The sequence below is a fragment of the Vombatus ursinus genome, unplaced genomic scaffold (assembly GCF_900497805.2).
Source record: "Vombatus ursinus unplaced genomic scaffold, bare-nosed wombat genome assembly UNPS02004260.1, whole genome shotgun sequence".
In the NCBI taxonomy this organism is placed as follows: domain Eukaryota; kingdom Metazoa; phylum Chordata; class Mammalia; order Diprotodontia; family Vombatidae; genus Vombatus; species Vombatus ursinus.
The window spans coordinates 302,394-325,671 of record NW_020944038.1 but is presented as its reverse complement, the minus strand read 5'-3'; the positions used below and the strand labels follow the sequence as shown (position 1 = coordinate 325,671).

The 23,278-nt window shown below is 58.3% G+C and overlaps 1 protein-coding gene across 2 annotated transcripts in view; it reads left to right on the top strand.

The window, feature by feature from the left end:
* The first annotated feature begins 1,263 nt into the window (after positions 1-1,263).
* Positions 1,264-23,278, top strand: part of LOC114054182 (apolipoprotein B-100-like) — a 41,473-nt gene continuing 19,458 nt past the window's right edge. Inside the window, exons 1-24 of one of the 2 annotated variants that reach the window (XM_027877352.1) lie at positions 1,264-1,408; positions 2,029-2,064; positions 2,962-3,077; positions 5,058-5,203; positions 5,444-5,597; positions 6,327-6,482; positions 8,125-8,249; positions 8,766-8,851; positions 9,484-9,709; positions 11,430-11,657; positions 11,898-12,015; positions 12,109-12,255; positions 13,222-13,433; positions 14,916-15,153; positions 15,530-15,706; positions 16,443-16,634; positions 18,186-18,353; positions 18,828-19,039; positions 19,334-19,519; positions 20,069-20,190; positions 21,023-21,233; positions 21,675-21,850; positions 21,930-22,117; positions 23,009-23,139. In XM_027877352.1, the coding sequence (XP_027733153.1) occupies positions 1,351-1,408; positions 2,029-2,064; positions 2,962-3,077; positions 5,058-5,203; positions 5,444-5,597; positions 6,327-6,482; positions 8,125-8,249; positions 8,766-8,851; positions 9,484-9,709; positions 11,430-11,657; positions 11,898-12,015; positions 12,109-12,255; positions 13,222-13,433; positions 14,916-15,153; positions 15,530-15,706; positions 16,443-16,634; positions 18,186-18,353; positions 18,828-19,039; positions 19,334-19,519; positions 20,069-20,190; positions 21,023-21,233; positions 21,675-21,850; positions 21,930-22,117; positions 23,009-23,139 (3,809 nt within the window). In that variant the 5' untranslated portion in view covers positions 1,264-1,350. Of the gene's footprint in view, positions 1,409-2,025; positions 2,065-2,961; positions 3,078-5,057; positions 5,204-5,443; positions 5,598-6,326; positions 6,483-8,124; positions 8,250-8,765; positions 8,852-9,483; positions 9,710-11,429; positions 11,658-11,897; positions 12,016-12,108; positions 12,256-13,221; positions 13,434-14,915; positions 15,154-15,529; positions 15,707-16,442; positions 16,635-18,185; positions 18,354-18,827; positions 19,040-19,333; positions 19,520-20,068; positions 20,191-21,022; positions 21,234-21,674; positions 21,851-21,929; positions 22,118-23,008; positions 23,140-23,278 lie in introns of both variants that reach the window. The other variant, XM_027877347.1, reaches the window with a different exon arrangement.

Below are 23,278 nucleotides of genomic sequence, written 5' to 3'. Positions count from 1 at the left end.
ACTGCCTTGGTCTCCGGCTCCTGACCAGTTCCCTGGCCCTTTGCTTTTTCTTTTCCCCTCCAAAGGTCCAGGTAGTGCCTTTCCCAAAAAGCTTTTTAATGACAGGCCCACACACCTGTCTAGGCTCCCCCACCCTCACTGCCTCAGCATCCCAGAGCTGGAAGGGACCCCAGAAGCCAGCTGCTCTGACCAAGAATCCCCTTGACCCCTCCCTGGTCAGTGGTGGTCCGGCTGCTGCCCGACGACCTCCAAGGAGGAGGAGCTCCTTCCTTAGGCGGCAGCCTTATCTGCTTCAGAGGAGCCCTGAAGGTGAGGGGCTCTTCATGCCGTGAAGCCTAGATCAGCCTCTTAGTGACTCCCACCCCCTGTTTCCTGTTCTACCCCCAAGACCAAACACAGGAAGATGAAAGAACGCCTCTTTCCCAAGCCGGATCTTCAAGTCCTGGAATTCAGTGAGGGGATGCTCCCTAAGGCTTCTCTTGTCCAAGATAAACACCCCCAGCCCCTTCAACCTGTCCTTGGATGGCAGGGTTTTAAGAGCCTGGGACCCAGGGAGCGGGGGGGGGGGAAGGAAGGAAGGAGGGAGGGAGAGAGAGAGAGAGACAGAGAGGCAGAGAGAGACAGAGACAGAGACATAGAAAGACAGAGAGACAGAGAGTCAGAGACAGACACAGGCAGAGACAGACAGACAGAGAAGTGGAAGCTGTAGACGGAGTATTTGGAGAGCTGAGCTGCTCCCAGTAGGCAGTCAGAGTCATTCGAATAGAGATTGAAGGCAATTTTTTTTTTTTTATTCCAATGAGCTGTTCCTTTTCTCTAGAGGAAGGCAGCCCATTTCCGTCTGGACCTCAGTTGCCTTTTCTGCTCATGACAAAGAGCTGTCGATTGGACCATCTCTAAAAATCCCTTCCATAGCCCTAAAACCTCTGAGACCAAGGCTCAGATCAGGGACTCATCCTCCAGGACCGAGTACTTTCAGAAAACCCTTTGAGGAGAGAAGGCACCTCAGAGAAAGGCCTCCTAATCGGCCCTCAGGCGGCCCTCCTTTCTCCTCTGCCCTCCCTGCCTTTCCTGCTGGGGCCCTTAGCCCAGGCAAACCTAATGTGGAAACGCAGGAGGACCCAGGACTCTGCCCTTTGGACCTTTTGCAATCTTCTGTGAACTTCTTATCCCAGTTAGCTCAGTGGCTGAGAACTATATAAGGACAGCTCCAAATGAGGGGGCTCACTTCCGCCAGTGGGCAGCCAGCAGGAGGGGAAGGCAGTGAGCATCCCGCCAGCCAGCCAGCCGAAGGGGACTTGAGAGCCGGGTTCGGGAGCTCCCGGGAGGCCCCCTCCGCAGCGGGCCACCATGGGTCCCTGGGGCACCCTCCTGCTTCTGCTGCTGCTCCTGGGTGGCAGCTCTTCCCGTAAGTGCTGGGCTCCTGGGCGTGGGCGCTGGGCCATGGACTGAGTAGAAACCTGTGGGATCTGATCTGGAGAAAGAAAGAAACTCCTCCAGATGTTTGATTCGCAGGCCAAAGAGCCCAAGCAAAGGCCTCAGTGTCCTGTTTCTAGGTGGGTGGGTTGGGGATGAGCTGTTTTCCCTTCTCTGTGGCCCCCTGGCACAATGATGATGCCAGAGGTAACCCTCCAAAGGTGGGGAGCCTTTCTGCTAAGGCTTGGGGCCCCGGGATTGGGAGGGAACAATTCCCAGGGTGGCAGGGTGAGTGACAAGGAGCCCTGGGGATTCCTCCTGAGAGCTGGCAGGCAGCTTAGCTCCAGGCGCTGGAGGGGTGGGTGTCCAGGCAGGAGCCTTGCCTCAATGGGCACTGATGTCCAGGACCCCCTGGAGAGCAGCAAGTGCAGCTCAGCCAGGAAACAGACTGCTTGCAGAGGACATCCTAGTTTGGAGAGTTGGCAAGATCAGGGAGGCCAGCCTGGTACACTTTGGGGCAAGGGCGGGGAGCCTGCAGGAAATGGGATTAGGGTCCTGGTTGTGGCAGTCACAGATTCCCCATAGCGCATTTCTCTTCTTTCTTTCCAGAAGAGGAGGGGGCAGAAAACCAGAGCCCAACCTGTCCAAGTAAGTCACCGGAGAGCCTGGTGCTGGGGGTGGAGAAGTGGGATTTGGGCTGCCCTGGGTGACAATGGCCCAGGCCCAGGGAGCTCAGGGCCCCAGTTTCCCCCTTGGGCTCCCGGGGTTGAGCCCCAGGGGTTCCCTCCCCCATCAGCCCTGGAAAGTCAACATTGTGTTGCTGTGTGGGTGGGCTAATTAATCATTGATCAGCCCTGCTCCTGAGGGAAGGTCAGACTGGCCCTCCACCCCCACCTGGGCTGTCCTGAGCTGTTTGCTTGTCCCATCCTGTCCCTCCTCCCACCCCTGGGGCTCCCAGGGGCCTTTGGAGTCTGGCTCTGGGCGGCCAGCCTTAGTCAAATAATGAGGGTCACCTTCCTTTGGTAGGGCCCTGGCGACACCTGCTGGCCATACCCACCCTCTGCCCGCAGCCGGGCCAGCTTGGGCACTGGCAGATGTTGGCCAGGCCGTTTGCTAGGCGCCCTGACCTCCCCATAGCCTGCCACTGGCCCTGAGGCCAGGCCCTCCTGGGCTGCCCGGCTTCAGCATGCTCAGCCACCCTGTAACTGAGGTCTTCAGGTTTGTGAGTAGAGGGGTTCTGTACCCACAGAGGAGCTGTGCTCACAAGGATTCCTGGGCCCAGGACTCTGCCACTGGCCCAGCCAGGACAGGCACTCCCCAGCCTTGGATCTCCACCAAGCTTGGAAACGCTCATGAGGATCTCATGTTCTGAGCGTCCAGTCCTCTCTCCCCTCTTCCATCAGCAGGAAGACTTAGTTTGCGAGGCCAGGGCACCATTAGTGAGGGTGCAGAAGGAAGCCCAGTCTGGGGGCCCCTGGGCCTCCCAGCTCCTCAGGGTCACCAGCAGCCCTCAGAGCCCTGCTAATACCTGTCTTCTCCTCTCAGGAGATACTACCCGCTTCAAGCACCTCAGAAAATATGTATACAACTATGAAGCCGAGAGTGCCAACAGCGTGGCTGGCACTGCAGACTCTCACAGTGCCACCAGAATCAACTGCAAGGTCTGTAGCCCCCAGGAGTGCCAAGGGAGAGGCCTCCATCCCCCAGGGCCCTGTGCCAGGCCAGAGGGAGGTGCATCCTTAGGGGGCAGTGGGCACTTCCAGGCCAGGGTCCAGCCCAGGGCCCTGTGCCCACACAGGAGGGATGTGCAACCTCAGGGGGCAGTGGTCACTTCCAGGTCAGCATCCCCAGGCTGCTTCCCCATCAGGAGGGACAGGCCTTTGTCAGTCAGTCATCAGCCAGTCTTTGTATCTCCAGCTCTTAGCACAGAACTAGGCACACAGGGGGCACTGACTATCTGCCCGCCTGCAGAGTGACCTGTCTAGGAAAGCTCCTGCTGAATCCTTTTGTCTCATTGCAGTGGGGGAGGCAGGGGCAGATGGGGGAGATGCTCTGAGGCAGCCCAGCTGGGAGGAGTTTGGGGGGCAGGCAGAAGAAGCATTTTGTATGCTCTGCCCGAGGCCCCTCGCCAGCTCTGGGGGGTCTCAAGGGTCTGTTGGAGCTGGTATTTGTTGTTGTCCCAGAGATTTTAGGGTGAATCTCGAGTCCTGAAGGCTGATGTTGGGTTTGGATTGTGAGGAAGGGTACAGGCTGGGGCACAGAATGGAGACCTCCCCCTTCTTTAGCATTTTAAGCAGAGAATGTCTCCCACCTTTGTGGGGGCCCCGGAGCTGGGAGCCTCCTCTGTCTGAGCTGGCTGCTTCCCCCATTCCCTCCCTGCTCTCCCGGGAGCTCTGGAAGGGCCAGCCTGGGTTTGGGCTGTCTCTGCTTCTCTCCCAGCGAGGCCCGGCAGGAGCCCAGGGCAGGAGCTGAAGATGTGAGTGGAGCCCAGCAGCATTCATAATGTGCTGAGCTTTTTGTGGCTTTAAAAACCATTGAAACCATCAAAACCATTTGTTCATTTGCTGCCATGCTGGCTATCCTACCGGGCCTAAGGAACACTGAGTTCCCTGTCTCTGAAAGTCTTCAAAAGCAAGCTGGAAGGTGGTAGGTTAGTGTAGGATTATGACACTTTGGGCAGGGAGGGGTGAAAGGCATGACCTAGAAATTCCCTCCCCCTCTGCGACGCCATTAGCAAACCCTAGACACTGAGGGATGCAGAGACAGACAAGAGATAACCCTGCCCTCACAAAGCTTCCAGTCTGGGAAGGAAGGAAAAGGAGGCATATGAATGAGCAGGTGGGAAAGGCCCCTGTAAGGTGGGAGAATCTGGCTGAGGAAGGGTCCCCTCTGGCCTGGGGTAATCAGGGAGGGCCTCCTGCCTGAGGGCCTGAAAGGCTGCAGAGAAAGGCAGGGGAAAGAGGACACAGCCAGAGGCGTGCAGGAGGCCGCTGAGAGGGGCGGGCTAGTGGAGACCACGTGTGGGAGGCGCCGCGGAGGAGGCCGAGGACAGGGCGGGCGGTTGGATTGGGAATGTCATGTCTTGGGGAGGAGGAGGCAGGTAGGGATGGAGGCGGAGCTTGTGTGAAGGCCATTCAGCAGGCCCTCTCATCTCCCGGGGCCCCTGACTCCGGGAACAAGGTAGGCTTAGACATGCTCAGCAGGGAGGAAACTGCAGGGTTTGTTTACTGCCAAGGGGGCAGGGGGCAGAGTGCTCCCTCAGGAGAACTTTGGGGTTCTGCCTCTCTTTCCCACAGATGCCCCCTGGCAACCTCCCGGGCTGGGCCAAACGGACCAATCGCCTCATGCCCATTCTTGGGAGTAACTGTCAGTCAGTCAATCGACAAACGTCGGAGGCTCCACCCGCAATCCTTGGGGAGGCTTGGTGTGGCTGCAGCAGGGACCAAAGCTTGTGATTGGCTCGTGAGCCCCAGCAAGGCAGGACAGGGAGGTGTTTCCCCAGCACTTCAGCCCCTCTGGGGGGCAGTGATGGCCTTGGTGCAGATGAGGAAACCGAAGCTGCCAGGGCCGCGGGCGCTCTCTGAGTCCCCCGGGTGGGTGCCGGGCTGTGCCGAGCCACTCACGGGGGTCTCTGCTTCCAGGTGGAGCTGGAGGTCCCCCAGCTGTGCAGATTCATCCTGAAGATGAGCCAGTGCACCCTGAAGGAGGTGTACGGCTTCGACCCAGATGGCAAAGCCCTGCTGAGGAAGACCAAGAACTCGGACGAATTCGCCGCCGCCATGGCCAGGTGAGGAGCTGAGAACGCGCTCCCTTCGGCCGGGCTGGGCCGGCCCTGGCAGCAGCTGGCAGCCTGGAGGGGCCCCGAGCGGGACTGGCGATGGACCACGTGGCCAGTCTCTGCCCAGTGCCCACGAGGAGCTGGAGGCCCGGGGAGGGAAGGGGGTCCCCTGGGAAAGGAGCGGAGGCAGGACCGGAACGCGTCTCCGCGGGCACCGAGCCCTGCCATGGCTGTCTCTCCTTGGGGCAGGGACCAGCTCCGGCTCAGCATCCCCGATGGGAAGCAGGTGCTCCTGTACCCCGAGAAGGGGGAGCCGGCACACATTCTCAACATCAAGAGAGGCGTGGTCTCTGCGCTGCTGGTGCCCATGGACACAGAGGAGGACCAGCGGCTGCTGACCCTGGTGAGCATGCCATCCGGCAGAGCGGTCACCATGCAGATAGGGTTGGCCAGGCCCTTTACAGGTTACCTCATGGGAGCCTCGAATTGACCCATTTTACAGCTGAGGAAACTGAGGCAGAGATAAAAGTGACTTGCCCCAGGTCACACAGCTGAGCAGATTTGAACTCAGGTCTTCCTGACTCCAGGCTCTCTGCGTGCTGTGCCACCTAGCTGCCCTATCATGTGCCTAACACCATGCTGGCAGGATACCCACTGCCCAAGCCAAATGGGGAATTTGAAAGAAAACCAGTGTCTGGTGGCTCCCAATCCAGAGGCCACAGCGTCCTCTTGTCCTAATCCTGACCTCCCTCCTCACTGCCCTGGCCCTGGCCCTGGAGAGGGAGGAGCTGGGCCGCCTCCTGGCCTGCAGACAGCCCTGCCTCTAAGATCCCTCTGAGCAGAGGGATGGAGCATCCCCACCTTGAGATGTCAGAGCAGAGAGGGGTCTGGGACTCAGGAGAGCAGCCTTCCCTCTTAAAACAGCACTCATTTCCAAAAAACTGAAATGGTTTCAAAAACTGAGAATTTTCTGAAAATATTCATTATGATGCTGACCCAGGTGGTGGCCCCTGGGAGCCACCCTCTCACTCTTGCTGGGCAGGGAGTCTTCCCACCTCGTTGCTGCTCCCCTCCTGCCCCAGGGGCCACCGTGGGCACTGACCCCCAATGTGCTTCCTCCTCTCCTGCCCAGGACACCGTGTATGGGAACTGCTCCAGTGACGTCACAGTCCGGGCAAGGAAAGGAAATGTTGCAACCGAAATATTGATCAACAGAAACCTGGAAAAATGTGATGGATTCAAGCCCATCAGCAAGGCTGCAAGTCCAATTGCCCTCATCAAAGGCCTGGTGAGTGCTTGTCCTCGTAGGTCCTTGGGGTCCAGAGTCATGGTCAATAAAACTTTCAAACCTCAGACCTGGGAGGGGTCTCACCAAGGCCCCCGAGGCCCAGAGAGGGGAAGGCACTGGTCCAGGGCCACACTGTGGGATTAGGACGCCCAGCTGCTACCTGCCAGCCCAGGGCTCTCTGCATAGGGATCAGGGCCTTTGCAGGCATCAGACAGCGATGCCCACTGGCCCTGAGAGGAGGTGGGCAGCCGTGTCTGGGTCTCAAGGAGGAGGCTGACCCCACCCTCCAGCAGAGAGACTGTGATTGAGCCTCTCCTTTAATGCCACCCCCACACACACACACACACACACACACTACCTCCCATGGGCCTGAGCCACTGACCCGGACCCAGCCCCAGGGCCATTCTGTCTAGCAGCCCAGCATCCTCAGGACTTCATCAACCCGGTCTTGGGAATTGACTCACCCCTTCTCGACCCATTTCTGAGCATTGATTCTCTGTAAACATCTGTCTGGGCCTCAGGCAGCAAAAGCCTCATGTGCCCCCCCCAGAGATGTTGTCCCTTGGCTGGGAAAGGGCAGCCAAGCTTCGGTGATGACCCCTTGGCCACGGCTTGTTCTCCTGCTGTCAAGTCTACCTAGGTTTCTGTTGCTCTGTGTCTTGGTGGTTTCCCAACTAGAATGTAAGCTCCCAGGGGGCAGAGGCTGCTTCATTCCCAGCTTTGTTTCCTACGGCCTAGCCATGTCCAGCACATAGTCTGAATGAGCAAATGAATGAAGAAGGAAGGAGTGAGTGAATGAAGAAATGAATGAATGAACGAAGAAGGAAGGAGTGAGTGAATGAAGAAATGAATGAACAAAGGAATGAACGAAGTAGTAAGCATTGACTATGCTCGCAGATAAAAAATAGAAATATTGAGGAGATTCCTTCTTGTAAAGAGCTAACTGGGGTAGACAGCACAGAAAAGGAAGGCCAAAGTCCTCAGGCTACAGCAGTGGGACTGAGGCAAGGTGCGGTCCTTAGGCTAAGACAGTGGCCAAGCTTCTTCTGTGTCCCAAGAAAGTGCAGAGGACAAGGCCCTTGATTAAAACACAGTGATTGATTGGCTGCCTGAAACAGTCTCATGAATTTAAGAAGCCTTTATGAAGCAGTGGTCTGACTGTGCCCAATGAGGCATGCTGGGGCTGCTGGGCTGGCCTGGGCTAGGGGAATCCCAGGGGCTGGCCCTGCCAGTCTGACTGGAAAGAAGAGATGCCCTGGCTTGAAACAGAAAATGATAATAATGACGATAATGATGATGAAGATGATGCTGATGGGGATGATGATGATGGTGATGGTGATGATGGTGATGACGGTGATGGTGATGATCATGGTGATGTTGATGATGGTGATGGGGATGATGATAGCAGGTGTTAGGCTGCTCAGGTTAGAAGAGTAACAAGGATTCTCCAAAGCCAGAGAAGGCAGGAGATCAGGGTGCCAGGATCTCTGGGAGGAAAGCTTTGTCCAGAACAAGCAAGCATCTTGTTCTGGCTGGGTTGAGCTCAGATCTCTCCCCTTTGCCAGCCCCTGCACACACAGAAGAGAAGGGGCTGGTGCTGGAGCTGAGAAGGGTGGATATCCTTCCTGATTCTCATTTCCAGGGCAGCCCCTTGTCAAAGCTGCTCAGCAGCCAGCAGGAGTGCGTGTACACTCTGGACCCTCGGAAGAAGCACGTGGTGGGAGCTGTCTGCAAGGAGCAGCATCTCTTTCTGCCCTTCTCCTACAAGTATGCTTCCCTGGCCAGCAGTCCTCCTGGCTCCTGGCTTTCACTGTGTGCCCAGCCCTGGCTTGGGCAGAGATGGGGCAGGAAGGTCAGGTGAACAAGATTATCCAGAATATACTAGGGCCTCGCTGAGCCCAGTGGGGCCTGAAGCAGAGAAAGAGTTTGTCCTAGCGGAGAGGGTCCCGGCAGCTTGTACAGGAGGAAGGACACCCTGCCTGGGCTGTGGGATTGGTCCCCAGCCAATCAGCGGGCATCCATGGGGAGGCATGGGTGGTGACCAGGCAAGGCCAGAGTCTGGCTGAGGGTACCCAACCAGAGCCCTAAATACCATGAGGCCCAGTGAAGGGGACAGACAGGCAGTGCTTAGGAGCTGGGGTGGGCCAGGAGGTTGGGGCAGGCCTCCTGGAGGAAGCCTGACCGGAGCAGGCCAGGAAGGGTAGATGGGCAGCGTTTGGAGAGATGGTGACGGAAGGAGTTCAGAGCTGCACAGCTGAGGAGAGGCTGTATTCTGCCTTCCAGGAATCAGTATGGCATGATGGCCCACATCACACAGACCCTGAAACTTGAAGATACCCCCAAGACCAACAGCCGTTTCTTTGATGAAGGTGGGCTGTGTGGTTGTGGAAGGCTGGTAGAGGCAAGGCTGGGCAGTGGGGAAAGCCCAGCTTCTGGAGTCAGGGCATGTGGGTTCTGGGCCCCCCTCAGCGAGTGCTTGGCATCCTTCAGGTCTCTGTGCCTGTGCTGGACCACGTCCACAGTCATTGAAGGCTGTTCCCAGCAGCGTCCTTTGTGGATGGGGTAGACTCTGGGAGTGATAGGAGTGGGCACAAGAGACTGAAAGGGGTGCTGGGTGTGAGTGACCTGGTTCTGGCCCCATCAGCTTCCTTTTGACCTCAACCTGCCCTCCTTCTATGCCAGTTAGCATAAGTGATGATGGGGCCCTAGAGTTCAGAGTTGGGGGAGGGGTCTATAGAGATCCTCTTGTTATAGATTAGGAGTGTGATGCCTAGGGAGAGGAAGGGACCTACCCAATGGAGAATGAGTGGCAGGGAGATTGAATTTCAGCCCAATCTGCTGACAACACAGTGGATGGACTCTGAAAGTAGTGAACTCCCTGTGACCACCAGAAAGGGCCAACTGGTGACTCCGTGCCGAGGCATTGGTGGAGAGGCGGGTCCTCAGACCTGGGGACTCCTTCCAGTCCTGAGATCCTGGACGTGGCCCTTCCCCCTTCCAGATGCTTTTGAGAAGAGAGGCCTTGCCTTGGAGAGCTCGGAGGCTGCAGCCCCCACCAAGGAGGGAGGGGAGGTGGTTCTGAAGACCCTTGAGGAGCTGCAGAAGCTGTCAGCCTTGGAGCAGAATGAGCATCGAGCCAAGCTCTTCAGTAGGCTGGTTACCGGCCTGAGGGCCCTCAACGAAGAGGCCTTCACTTCCCTGTGGCCCAAGCTGCTGGAAGTCTCGAGGTAACATCACCAGGGGCACCAGGCCTGCAAAACTGGAGTAGGAAAGGGGCGGGCCTGGGAGGGGCAGAGAGGACGAGGGACAGGCCTGTGTCTGGCATGACTGTGAAATCTAGAGGAGACTCTGGACTGGCCAGCAGCAAGCCTTGCAAAGGCCCTGGAGCTGGGCGGAGGACACAGAGAGACAGCCCAAGGCCCCCATTTTATCTAAAGGGATAGGAGCTAGGTAATCAGACAGCCAGATAGACTCAAAACCAGAGAGTGATTCTTCAGAGAGCAGGTAGTGGGTGAGAAAAGCCATGGAGGGGCAGGGGAGCTGGAGGGGAACCAGGTGGGGCAGGGCCTGGGGCTCACGCCAAGTGGGGACAGGTGAAGTGAAGGAGTGGCTCGTATTTAGCCAGCAAAGGTGAAGACTGGGGGCCTGGGCTGGGAGTGTTCAAGTATTTGTGCAAGAGGGATTTGCCTTGTGTGTGGCCCCAGGGGATAAAGCAGAGAGGACTGGAGGGGAGGAAGGTTTTTCTAACAACCGGAGCTGTACTAGCATAGAAGGGGTGAGCTCCCTTTCAGGCTGGATGACCACTTGTCAGAGAGATCAAAAAGGGGGCCCTTCAACTGGGCATAGTTTATCATAGATGTCCTCTGAGATCTCTTCTGCTGCTGTGAGGACACAGCCTTGCCTTCAGGGAGCTTAAGGAGACACCTACATATACATGGAGACCTGCCTAGGATCTCAGAATTGGTACTCTGGAGGTGGCCACAGGGAGCACCATCTGTGCCAACCTTGCCTTGGCGCTGCTGGAATGGGAAGCAGGCACAGCCCATATCCTTCAGGGAATCCCTGGCACCAGACAGCCTAGACCTGAGCATGCAACAATGGCACATGAGCCTATGGGCCCTGGGAACTGAGGGGAGGGTGATCGCTGCACTGGGGGGGTCAGGGAAAGCTTAAGTATGGGGGTGATCCCTGGATTGGGGGGCAGGGAAGGCTTAGGTAGGTGGGTGATTGCTGTACTGGGCAGTCAGGGAAGGCTTAGGCATGGGGGTGATCCCGGGATTGGGGGGCAGGGAAGGCTTAGGTATGGAGGTGATCAGTGCACTGGGGGGTCAGAGAAGGCTTAGGCATGGGGGTGATCACTGCACTGAGTGGTCAGGGAGAGTTCCATGGAGAAAGCAGGATTTGAGCAGGATCCGGAAGTGTGGGAAGGATTTGGCTGCCAGGCCAGAAAGGACTTCCCAGGGAGGAAAAGTTGGGCAAAGAGACCGAAAGGTCCAGAAGAAGGAATGAGATTTTCAATGGCCGTGGCCCAAGGAGCCATCAGCTGCATCTGCCGGGCAGGGCCTAGATATAGAGCTGTGGGCTAAGCCCTAAGGAACTTCCAGGGGTTAGCGCAGATGAAGCCCCTGCCTTCAGCGGGCTTCCAGTCTTCTGGGGGACAAAACCCCAGCTCAGAGAGCTCAGGTACACAGTGTTCCATGTTGTGTGCATGAGAGAGGGGTCAAGAGGGAAGGTCCTCCCTGGGAGGAAGCACTGGGGAGGCAGCCCGGGGCCAGCAGGTATCCAGGCTGGGCTTGAGAGGGTGGATGGAGAGGGAGACAAAGGTTTTCCAGGCCCACCAAGCAACCAAGGCTGTCCGTGTCTGGAGGCACGGTAAAGTTATTCTGTTGAGCTGGAGGGGCCAAAGAAGATGGATGAGTCAGGCCCTGTGTCCTCTTGTCTCCCCAGCCCCCTTGCCCTGCAGGCCCTGGTGCAGTGTGGACAACCCCATTGCTACTCACACATCCTGCACTGGCTGAAAACTGAGAAAGTCAACCCTTTGCTGATCGACGCTGCCTCGTACATCATGGCGCTGACTCCCAACCCCTCTGCCCAGAGGCTGCGGGAGATCTTCAAAGTGGCCCAGGAACGGCCAAGTCGCATCACTCTCTATGCCCTGAGCCACGTGGTCAACAAGTGAGTGCCCCCTGTTCCTGAGGGTGGGTCAGGGGCTTGAGGACGGCCCCTGGGCTCACTCAGCTCACCTTCACAGGGTACTCAAGATGGATAAAGCCTCCTTTTCCCAATACCCCTATGAGGTGGGCACCAAGGCTGGCATTAAGCCACGTGACAGGGGAGGAAACTGAGTCTCAGAGGAATGCAGCACCACTGACCAGGGTCTTCAAGGCCCTGCTAACTCTGCTCTCTGCCCCCCAGATTCCACCGACAGACGGCAACGGTGTCACAGGAGCTGAAGGAGGTCACTGACTACCTGATCTCCCGGCTTGGGAATGAGTGTTCGGGCAGTGAGGAAGCCGCCTACCTCACCCTCAGGGTACTGGAGACTCCCTAAGCAGAGCCCCATTGGCCGGCCTCATTGTCTCCTGCCTTCCTCTAATGGGGGGCCCTCTCCTTCTTCTCCTGACAGGTCATCGGCAACATGGGCAGAACCCTGGAGGAGGTGAGTCCAGAGCTGAAGGCTTCCCTTCTGAAATGCATCCAGAGTCCCACGCCCTCCCTCTCGGTGCAGAAAGCTGCGATCCAGGCTCTCCGGAAGATGGAGCTGACCGAGGAGGTGAGTCCGTGGCAGATGGCTGGCCTGGGGGGCTGAGGGACCCAGGGGCTGCTCCTAGGCCTGCCGTCCCCACTCAGTAGGCATTTCTGCAGCGAGATCGAGCCCTGGGCTCCCTCCGTCGGATGATGGGGGCGGCCTGGGGTGGCTTCCCCGGCCCAGCCTAGCCTCTGGGCAGGCTCCCCAGAGCATGGAGGTCAGGCGCCCACTGTGTCCAAGAAGCCCCTGACCCTCCCCATCTATTCTTCTCTATTCTCACCACCCCATTTGTAGCAAAGCAGACTCGAAACAAAGGCTATTTTCTTGATGGTCAGCTGACCAAAGGGGAAACGCAATGACCAGTAAATAATTCCTTTGGGTCCCTGGCTCCGGCCAGACCTGTCCTCTCAGTTTCACAGCACAAGAATTTCCTGAGTGCCTCCTGTGGGCTTGGGCCTGGGCTGGACTCTGGGCAGACCACTGGGAGAGGGTGGAGTGCCAGGCCCAGCCCCTGACCTTGGGCCTAGATATGGGATACCTGAGTTCAAATCCAGCCCCAGACTTCCTAGCTGTGTGTGACCCTGGGCAAGTCATTTGACCTCTGCTTGCCTCGGTTTCCTCACCTATAGAGTGAGGGTAGTAACAGCACCTGCCTCCTGGGTTGTTGGTAGGCGAAGAGGAGATACTAATTGCAAAGTGCTTAGCAGAAGGCCTGGCACATAGTAGGGCCTCATAAAGGTTAGCGCTCATCATTCTTCCTGTAATGAGTGTAATGAGCACAGCCCCATCTTTGTGGTGGTCTGCTTCAAACAATGCTTCCCTCACACCCACCCGAGGAGGCTGGGCGCTCACATCTGATTGGGCTCATTTGACAGAGAGGGAAATCGAGGCCCAGGACTTGGGGTGAGCCCAGGCTGTCTGGCTGGCCAGCCTGAGACAAGACAAGCGCCCCGCGATGACGCCAGCGCTCTGTGCCTTCTGTGACTGCAGGTGCACAGCGTCCTTCTCCAGACCTTCCTGGACAGCGCCTCCCCGGAAGAGAAGCGGCTGGCCGCCTACCTCCTGCTAATGAGGCAGCCCACTCGTGACACCGTCCACCGCGTGATCCCTGCCCTGCTGACCGAGAAGAGCGAGCAAGTGAGGAGCTTCGTGGTGTCTCACATCGCCAACATTCTGGTCTCTGAGGACCTGAGTGTACAAGAGTAAGGAAGAGGAAACAGCTACCTGCACCCGCGGGGAGGCCTTGGTCACTGCCACGCTGGCTCCGTCCTCCATCTGCTCTGTGGGCCCCGGGATGCAGGGAGGGACCGAGGGGCCACCAGACACAGCGTAGGGGGGCACGCTGGTTACTGCCACGCCACCGTCACCCCGCTACCAGAGGGGACGTAGGGGTCAGGGTCATGACAGAGCATAGTGAGAGGCGAGGTCTTGGGATGAGGGCAAAGCAGACTTCCTGGAGTCAGCCTTTAAGACAGGCCCAGAGAAGCAAGGAGGGCATTCCTGGCTTTGAGGACTGTGTGAGCAAAGGCGTGGAGATGAGAAGCAGGAGGCGTTGAGGGTGCGAGGGCCTAGAGAGGAGGCAGTCAGGGGATGTTCCAGTGGGAAGGCCCGGAATGCTAGGCAGAGGGAGTCACTGAGGGTCTTTGAGCAGAGACCTGGCTTGGCCAGATTTGTCAGCCAAGCAGAAGCATTTATACAGCACTCACTGTGTACAAAGCGCTGGGGACACAAGGAGAGGCCACAGAGGATCCCTGCCCTCAAGGAGCACAGTCTAGGCGCTCCTAGGGGGACCACCTGGGAGCGCTGGGGACACACGAACTCTCACCATGGCAGGCTGGTCTCAGGGGCTGGGACAGGCAGCGGGAGGTGAGGACGCGCCAGGAAAAGCATCTTGCCAAGGGGTCTTTGAGCCGAGTCTGAGAGGAAAGCAGGAGATGGAGATGGGAGGGAGAGGGTTCCAGGTGAGAAAGATCTGGAGGGTCCTGGTGTGTAACAACATGAGGGTTGTCACTGAGGATGTGGAGGCGTCGGGGGAGGCGGCCAGGCCAAGAAGGGGCTTTGAAGGACCAGCACAGAATTCTGTATTTGGTCCTCAAGGTGATAGGGAGCTACGAGACGTTATTGAGTAGGGGGTGACACAGTCAGACCTGCCCTTTAGGAAAATCTCGTCAGTGACTGAGTGAAGAATGGACTGGAGTGGGGGAGATCTGAGACAGGCAGACCCTCCAGGTGTGAGGTGATGAAGGCCTGCCCCAAGGTGGGGGCAGAGGAGGGGGCCAGGGGGTGGGGATCTGCCCCCAGGGGTGGCGCTGTCAGAGGAGGGGGCCAGGGGTTGGGGGCCTGTCCCCAGGGATGGCTCTGTCAGAGGAGGGGGCCACGAGGGGGGGATCTGCCCCCAGGGGTGACGCTGTCAGAGGAGGGGGCCAGAGGGTGAGGATCTGCCCCCAGGGGTGACGCTGTCAGAGGAGGGGGCCACGAGGTGGGGATCTGCCCCCAGGGGTGGCGCTGTCAGAGGACGGGGCCAGGGGGTGGGGATCTGCCCCTAGGGGTGACGCTGTCAGAGGAGAGGAGGGGACGTATTGGAAAAGATGGAGATGACAGCTCAGTTCTGTGTCAGAACTCCAAGCCCGCCTGGGAGCTGCAGTGCCTTGGGGCATTCCCGTGAACCCTAATTTCCTTTGCAGCCTCAGAAGCCTAGTGAAAGAGGCTCTCCAGGACTCCCAGCTCCCCGCAGCCATGGACTTCAGGAGGTTTTCTCAGAACTATCAGTTCTCCAAAGCTTTTTCTATCCCCCGCTTCAGTCCCTTCTCCACCAAGGTGGAAGGGAACCTTCTGTTTGACCCCCACAATTACCTGCCTAAGGAGACCATGCTGAAAACCACGCTCTCCATCTTTGGCTTCCATCCCACTGACCTCTTTGAGGTACGTCATACACAGCCTGCCGCCTAGCATCCATGGGCAGAATGTGTCGGTCAGGCACCCCAAGGAGACGGGTGGGGGTGGGGAGCCTCTTTCTCCCCCCTTGGCTGCCCTCAGGAGCTCACCTCTAGGCAGAGAACTTTGGCACTGGCCAAACCAGGCCCACGGAAGGAAGGCACCCTTCCTACGTGGGCTCTCGGGATGGGCAAGGGCAGGAGGCTGCCACCTGTGCCAGGGAGCTAGCTCTTGGCGGGGCTGGGAGCTGCCCCATCTCATAGGGGCCTCCTGCCTTTACCACTCCTCAGAAGTAAGTGCTTCCAGGGGTATCTATCCTAGGGGATCCCAGCAGCTCTGTGCTGACTGTCTCGTCTCTCCTCAGGTCGGCCTGGAGGGGAAAGGCTATGAGCCCACCCTGGAGGCACTCTTTGGAAAGCAGGGCTTCTTCCCAGACAGTGCCACCAAAGCCTTGTACTGGGTAGACGGCCGAGTTCCCGACCCAGTCTCCAAGGTCTTAGTGGACCACTTTGGCTACACCAAGGAAGAGAAGAGGGACCAGGTACTTAGACCGCTGCCCTGCCTCAGTCACACGCCAGAATTCTTGCCCAGCTCTCAATCTCGTTGATGCTTCTCTCTGAAGGGATGCTGGGTCATTTTCTTTACTAATTTCCAATTGGTGTAAGAAGAAGAAAAACAAAATTCATTTCCCCTCTGCTTTAGGAAGGTCCCCGGGCAAACCAGGAAGCTCCTCCCTGCGGGGGGCCTTGCCCGCCATGGCTGCTTTCCATGGGGGGCTGCAGGGTTGTGATGCAGGTCAGCCTGGGCGTCTGCTTTGCTCACCTGTCGCATGGGTGGGCTTTGGACCCAGACCACAGACTATTGGAATCTGGGAGCCAGAAAGGGCCTCATCTGACCATCCCTGGCCGGGAAGCCCCTCTGCAGCTTACCTAGCCTGTGGACGTCCAGGTTTTCTTCACACGCCTCAGGAAGGGGGCAGCTCTGTCAGGAAGGCTTTACTTCAGAAACCCCCAGGCTCCATCTTCCTCTTTGCATCTTGCCCCACCCCTGTTATTTCTGGTTCCAGCCCTTGAGGCCACGCTCCTGTTTCCCCAGAGTTTCTTCCACGGATGCTTAGACCCCTCGACCTCTGGTTCTCTCTGGGCCTCCCCCCACCCCCACCCCAACTCTGACAATTGTCTGGTTCTGCTGTTTAATGGGTGCTGGCATCCCGTCATCATCGGCTGGACAGGGACCTATGGTCATTGGCCTCTGTCTTCTTTCTCATGAATCTGCAGGACATGGTGAATGGACTCATGCTCAGTTTTCAGAAACTCCTCAAAGACTTGGGGTCCAGGGAAGCCCCCGAAGCCCAGGCCTACCTGCGCATTCTGGGTGAGGAGCTGGGCTACGTCAGGCTGGAGGACTTCAAGGTCATGGGCACGGCGCTGCTCAGGACAGTGAAGTCTTTGCAGGGCCTTCCTCAGATGGTGAGTGCCCGGGCCCTGGCGTCCTGCTGCTCTGACCTGGGAGCCGTCACTGACGGTGGGTGGGTGGGTACACGGAGAGCCCAGGCTGAGGCCTGGCCTGGTGGTCCCTCTGAGGGCCAGCACACCTGAGTCTGGGCCCCAGTCTGCAACCAGCAGGTGCCCACCTTTCCGAGGTGCCTGAAGGCACTGTTGTCTCTGTCCTCAGGACAGGGGTGCGAGGGTGGAAAGCAAGCTGCCCCCATGAAGAGGACTGCCCCAGGAGGGATGGGCCAGAGGAGAGAGGGAAGGGATCTAGGAAGGTCTGAGGAGGGAGAGGGCTTTTACAGACCTGGAGGCAATCCCAGAGGCTTCTGGGAGGAGGTGCTCCTGAGCTGGGCCTTAAGGCAGTCAAGGGATCTGGCTAGCAGAAATGAGGAAGGAGGCCGCTACATTTATTAGGCCCCTTCTAGCCTACTCTGCTGGAGGTGCTGAGGACGCAGGCACAGAGGGTGGCCCTATCCCTGGATACCTCATCCATGACTGATATTCTTAGGGGGCTGACGGCTGGTCAGTGTCAGAGGCAAGGCTCGAACCTGGCTCTTCTGGGCCCCGAGGCGCCCACCTTGTCCCACGGTCCCACACTGCCTTTCATAGTTACTACTATTATTACAGGGCTTAAAAAACAAAAACTCACCCAGAGCATAAGGGCATGTAGCAAAGCACCCGTCAGTGAGTCAGTCAATAAGTACTTATTAGGCACCTGCTGTATGTCAGCGCTTGTCCTCAAGGGGCTCCCAGTCTAGTTGGGGAGACAACATGCAAACAACCCTGTGCGGTCCAGCTGGAGGCAGGGCGCCCTGGAGGTGACCCCAGAGGGAAGGCGCTGGCATGGAGGGTCGTAGGGAAGGCTTCCTGCCAAAGGATGGAGGAAGCCGGGGAGGCAGGAGGTTAGGGGAGGAGGCGAGGGGAGGAGGAGGAGGAGGGACATGGACTGACATTACTTAGTTTCTGAGAGGGACTTTGGGTCACAAAACATGCTTTGAGTAAATACCATCCCATGATTGATAATGATGATAGCATTTACATAGCACCTACTGTGTGCCGGGCCAAGTGCTGTGCTAAGCACTTTACAATTCTCATCTCATTTGATCCTCATAACCACCATGGGAGCGAGGTGCTATTATTATCTCCATTTTGCAGTTGAAAAAACTGAGGCAGGCAGCAGTTAAGTGACTTGCCCAAGGTCACACAGCTAGTCAGTGTCTGAGACTGGATTTGAACTCAGGTCTTCCTAACTCCAGGCCTGGGGCTCTTATCACTGAGCTGTCCCAATCCAAAGGACACCATGTGCCAGACACCCCAGGCACTGGGTGCCCCTGAGCAGTCTTCGGGAGTCTTCAGAAAAGATGGGGTGTTCAGTCAGGCCAGGATGTGTTCACTGTTCCCCGGGAGCTTCCTGGCGGTAGTCAGGTGCCTGGACGGCCCCATTGTGCCGGGCACTCAGGTCATGCTGGGGGCCTCCCGGTCACTTACTGTATACCCCACTTATGTGGCTTCTTGGTGTACCCCCAGATTGCTGAGGCCCTCACCAAAGGCTCCAAGAATGACCTGTTTGTTCATTATATCTTCATGGAAAACACCGTTGAATTCCCCACCGGAGTCGGGCTGCCACTCCAGCTGTCCACATCTGGCCTGGTCACCCCTGGAGTCATGGCTGGGGTGAAGCTGCAAGTGACTAACGTGAGTCCTGGTGTGGGTGCAGGCGCGGGGCTTGAGAGGGCAGAAGGAAGGAGAAGGCGGAACCCATGAGAGGCTTGGGCATCCTTGCTAGGAGGGAGAAGGCATGGCTCCCTGTACCCTCGGCTAAGGCAGGACGAGCTGTGAGCTCTCGCCCAGGATCCCACAGCCAAGGCAGGCTCACAGGGGCGGGGGAGGCTTTGGGGATCCTGGAGGTCGGGCGCCCCTGAGAACCGAGATCCTCTGGTCAGCTGAGGTTTGGGGCAGGGGCCGGGCTAAGGCTCAGGTTCTTTCTGAGAGGGCGTCATAGATTCACAGGGTCCTGCAGGTGGCTACCTCTCCAAGGGCATCACAGCCAAGCCCCTGCCCTCTGCACAAGCACAGGCAGGGACCAGAGGCCTCCTGGGAGGCCTGAGGAGGCTGCAGAGGGTTCAGCCTGAGGTAGACCCCGCTCTCCCCTGCTCTCTCTTCCCCCAGATGCAGGCAGAGCTGGTAGCCAAGCCATCAGTGTCTGTGGAGTTTGTGACCCACCTGGGGGTCACCGTTCCAGACTTTGCCTGGAGCGGGGTCCAGATGAACTCCAACCTCTACCACGAGTCTGGCCTGGAGGCTCGTGTGGCTCTGACCAAGGGCCAGCTCAAGTTTGCCATCCCCGCTCCCAAGAACCGGGTCAAGCTCTTCAAAGCCAGGTAGGTCTCCCAGGCCGGGCTGCAGCGCCCGGGGTGGCCGGGGGACGTGAGGCCGGATCCCTGGCCCCACCCTCCTGGCAGATGCAGGGGGGCCCTGAGGTCTGCCCACCTCCCTCTCCACTCTCTGCAAGGAGGGAGGGAGGGGCTGGGTCTGCCTGAGTCGGGGTTCAAGGAGGCAGACCCTGTGAGGAGACGGCCTAAGAGCCCAGGCCAGCTGGGAGTGTGAGGACCCGGTCCTCGGCCTCGGGCTTGTGGGAGGGGTCCAGAGCTCACCAGCAGCTGTCCCTCTTTCAGTAACACCCTCCACCTGGTCTCCACCTCTACGTACTCCAAGGGGATTCCGCCCTTGATCGAGAACAGAAGATCCTGGTCAGACTGTAGACCCCTCTTCAGGGGCCTCAACTATTGCTCCACCCTGGCTTACTCCAACGCCAGCTCCATCGAGGCGGCCCCCTACTACCCGCTCACCGGGGACACCAGGTGCTGGCCCCCCCTGACCCACGCGGCCCCACAGGGTCTCCCCTTCGCCTGCCCAGCTGGTTAATGGGGGGCTGGGGCACTCCAGCTCCGCCTTCCTCCCTGGCCCTGCTGAGGATGAGTATATGGGGGTGGGGAGGTGGGTCCCTTCTCTTCTCTGGTCCTGTCTCCTCCCCCGGGAAAGGAGGGGGTGGGACCCCTCTACGGGGCCTCACTACCTCCCCCTGTAGCCCGGCCTCTCACGGGACCCCTGGGAAGCTCTAGAGGGGATGGGTGTGAAGGTGAGGGGCCTCAGCCTTATACCGTACAAGGGAGGGTGGTGCCAGGCATGGAAAGGCATGATGCCTGACCACCACAGTCGGGTCTACAAAGGGCTATGAGGTGACCCGCGCCTCACCCTCCACGTCTCCCCTCTTGACTCTGGGATCCCCAGGGTTTCCTGGGCTCTGCCCCAACCCCATGGCAGGGATGGGGGTGCAGCCAGTCCACCCTGGGGCCTGAAGCGATTGTCTCTGAGCAGCAGGTGTGACTGGCTCCTCATCCTTTCCTCAGGTTTGAACTGGAGCTCCAGCCTACGGGGGATGTAGAGGAATACACGGCGCTTGTGAATTATGAGCTGCAGGGGGAAGGGAGGAACTTAGTGGATCAGCTGAGGTTTGCTGTGCAGGCAGAAGGTGAGTGCCACCCTTCAGGGTATGTCCATGAGTGTGAGTGTGTCTGTGTGTGCGCATGGGTGTGAGTGTGCGTGGGTGTGAGTATGCTTATGAGTGTGCCTGTGTGTGAGTGTGCCTGGGTGTGAGTGTGCCTGGGTGTATGAATGAGTGTGAGTGTGTTTGTGTGAATGTGCCTGGGTGTGAGTGTGCCTGGGTGTGAGTATGCTTGTGAATGTGCCTGTGTGTGAGTGTGCCTGGGTGTGAGTGTGCCTGGGTGTGAGTATGCCTGGATGTGAGTGTGCACGGGTGTGTGTGTGCCTGGGCTTGAGTGTGCCTGGGTGTATGCATAAATGTGACTGTGTTTGTGTGAATGTGCCTGGGTGTGAGTGTACCTGTGCCTGTGTGCACATGGGTGTGAGTTTGCTGTGCATGGGTGAGTGTGCATGTGTGTATAAGTGTTTGTGCTTGGGTGTGAGCATGCCTGTGTCTGCGTGTGCATGGGTGTGTGTGTCTGTGCATGAGTGTACATGCATGCATTGCAAGGTTGAGTATATGCACGTGTGTATGTTCATGAGTGTTCCTGCCTCCGGGCCCCCCCCCCCGAGCAGGGGCCATATTTCACCTAGAGAGAGAGGGTGGCGGAAGGGAAGGACCCAGAGAAAGCCCAGTGTTTCCCTGGATCCACAGAGAGAAGTAAACATGGTTGGGGGCAGACCCAGAGATGGGGGGCCCAGCTAAAGCTGGACGCAGCGTCCTGAGTCAGGAATGACCTGCGGCTTCCTCAGGCTCGGCAGGTCAGATCTGGGCCTGACGGGGGATGGGACAGAGCAGTCAGGAAGGGACGCTCTTTCAGGACCAATGCCCAGTGAGGCCACGCTGACATTCAAATACCACCGAAGCCGCATGGCCTTGACCAGCGACCTCCAGGTGCCAGACTTGGAGGTGGACCTTGGGACCAGCCTGAGAATCCGTGATCAGTCAGATGAGGAGAATGTGTTCTACAGCCTCACCCTGGATGTCCAGGACAGAAAGACCACGGAAGCGACCTTTACTGGACACATCAGGTAACCCTAGGAGCGTCTCTGCCCCTGCCAGCCCAGATGGGAGCCCGCAAGATGGCCCAGGGCAGGAAGACCTGAGTTCAAATCCAGCCTCAGACTCCTAATAGCTGAGTGACCCTAGACGAATCACTTCACCTCTTTGCCTCAGCTTCCTCAACTGTAAAATGGGGATAATAACAGCTCCTCCCTTCCCACATGGTTGTGAGGATTAATGAGATAATATTTGTAAAGCACCACACCTGGTATACAGTAGGTACCATATAAATGGTAGCTGTTATTATTACTGCTGCCGACAGCTTTACTCCGAGCTCTTGCTGGATTCCACAAACCCGACTGAGGCAGGCCTGGTTTCCAGCCCCCTCCTCTTCGTCCAGGCACTCACACAGGACTTTGCACCCATGGCTTATGCTGACATGCGCTGTGGTCTGGTTCGGCTCTTCACAGGTGTGACCGGAAGGCACAGGGCACGGTGGGCATTGTGCTCTCAGTGCCCTTCCTGCAGGCCGAGGCCAGGAGCGAGACCCTGGTGCGCCGGTCCTCCAAGAAGCTTCTGATTCAGATGGACAGCTCCGCGACCGCCCTGGGCACGACCGTCTCCAAGAAAGTGGCATGGCGTTATGGTAAGGGCGTTGCTGGGTGCCCCGGTGCCCACTGGGTACTCTCCGGAAACGCACCCACTAACTCCGTCTGCATTTTCAGATGAGAAGAAGCTTGAATTTGAATGGAATATGGGCACTAACACGGAGACCAAAAAGCTGGCATCCAGAGTCCTCACAGAGGTCTCCAAGTACAGAGGGAGCTTACACCAGTACTCACAGGACTGGCTGGACCGCAAGGTCGCTCACACGGACATGACCATTCGCCACATCGGCTCCAAACTGATAGCGGTGAGTATGAGCCGAACTGGCCGTCGGTTGGCCTGGCTGGGGGGACGAGGGGACGCACACGCTTCTGGCCGGGCCACGGTGGCCAGGGGAGGCTGCACTGACGGACCTTCCCTCCGCGCCTGGTCGTGCGGAGCTCTGAGCCTTCAGCGGGGCTCGTGTCCCTGTACCTCACAAGGTGAAGGCCTCAGGCAGCGGAGGAGTGGATTTGGGGCATTTACTGGCCTGCTCCCGCGTGCCTGTGACCTCGTTGATTCGGGGGCTGCCTCCCAGGTGCTTCCTCCCACACCCTCCCCAAAGCGCGCCAGTGTCCTGGAGGCCTTGCTCTCCTCACCCTGACACGTGGTACCAGCAGAGGGCCCTAGATGTCCCCCCGTGGCACTAGGAGGCCCACCCATCCCCTCCTCCTGACATACCGTTCCCTAATGAGGTCCTTTCCTCCTGTTCTCCTTTGGAGTGAAGGAGAGGAGGGGACCCCAGCCCAGAGCCTCTCTGTTACCCTCACTGGCCGAGACTCATCTTGGGTTCTTCAGAGGCCGTGGTGCCCCAGCCCCCATGGGAGGGAGGGGCCTGGTAGAATGGTCATTGGAGATGGGGCTTGGCTTTTCATAGCATTCACACTCTGTGTCTCCCATTGGGCAGCACACACCCACTGGGCCCTGATGCCCGCCGCCTGCAGCAGCCATCCCTGGCCCCAGCTCTGCCTGTTGGGCTCCAATTGTGCACAGAGCATCCTCCTCCTGAGGGGGCTGAGGGCTCATTCCGGGGCCTCCCCTTCCCCTGCCATGTCCACTCCACACCCTCCCCAGATCGTCCAGCGTGGCCCAGGCCTCTCCTAGAATCTTAACAGCAAATCTAGCCCTGCTGCCCTGAAACTGCTCTTCCCTCCCCCAGGCAACCAACACATGGTTTCAGAAGGCATCCCAGGGCCTTCCTTACGCCGAGACCCTGCAGAGGAAGCTCCAGAGTGTCCAGGAATGGGAAATGCCGGAGTTCCAGGTCCCTGACAACCTGTTCCTGAAAAGGTAAAGGAGGAAGAGAAAGGGTCTGCAGAGCTGCAGGGGTGGGCACCGCGGCTGAGTGAGCCGCTCGTGAGGCAGGCATTGGCAGGTCAAGAGGAAGACGGAAAGACCGTCTCCTAAATGCGGGAGTGCACAGAGTATT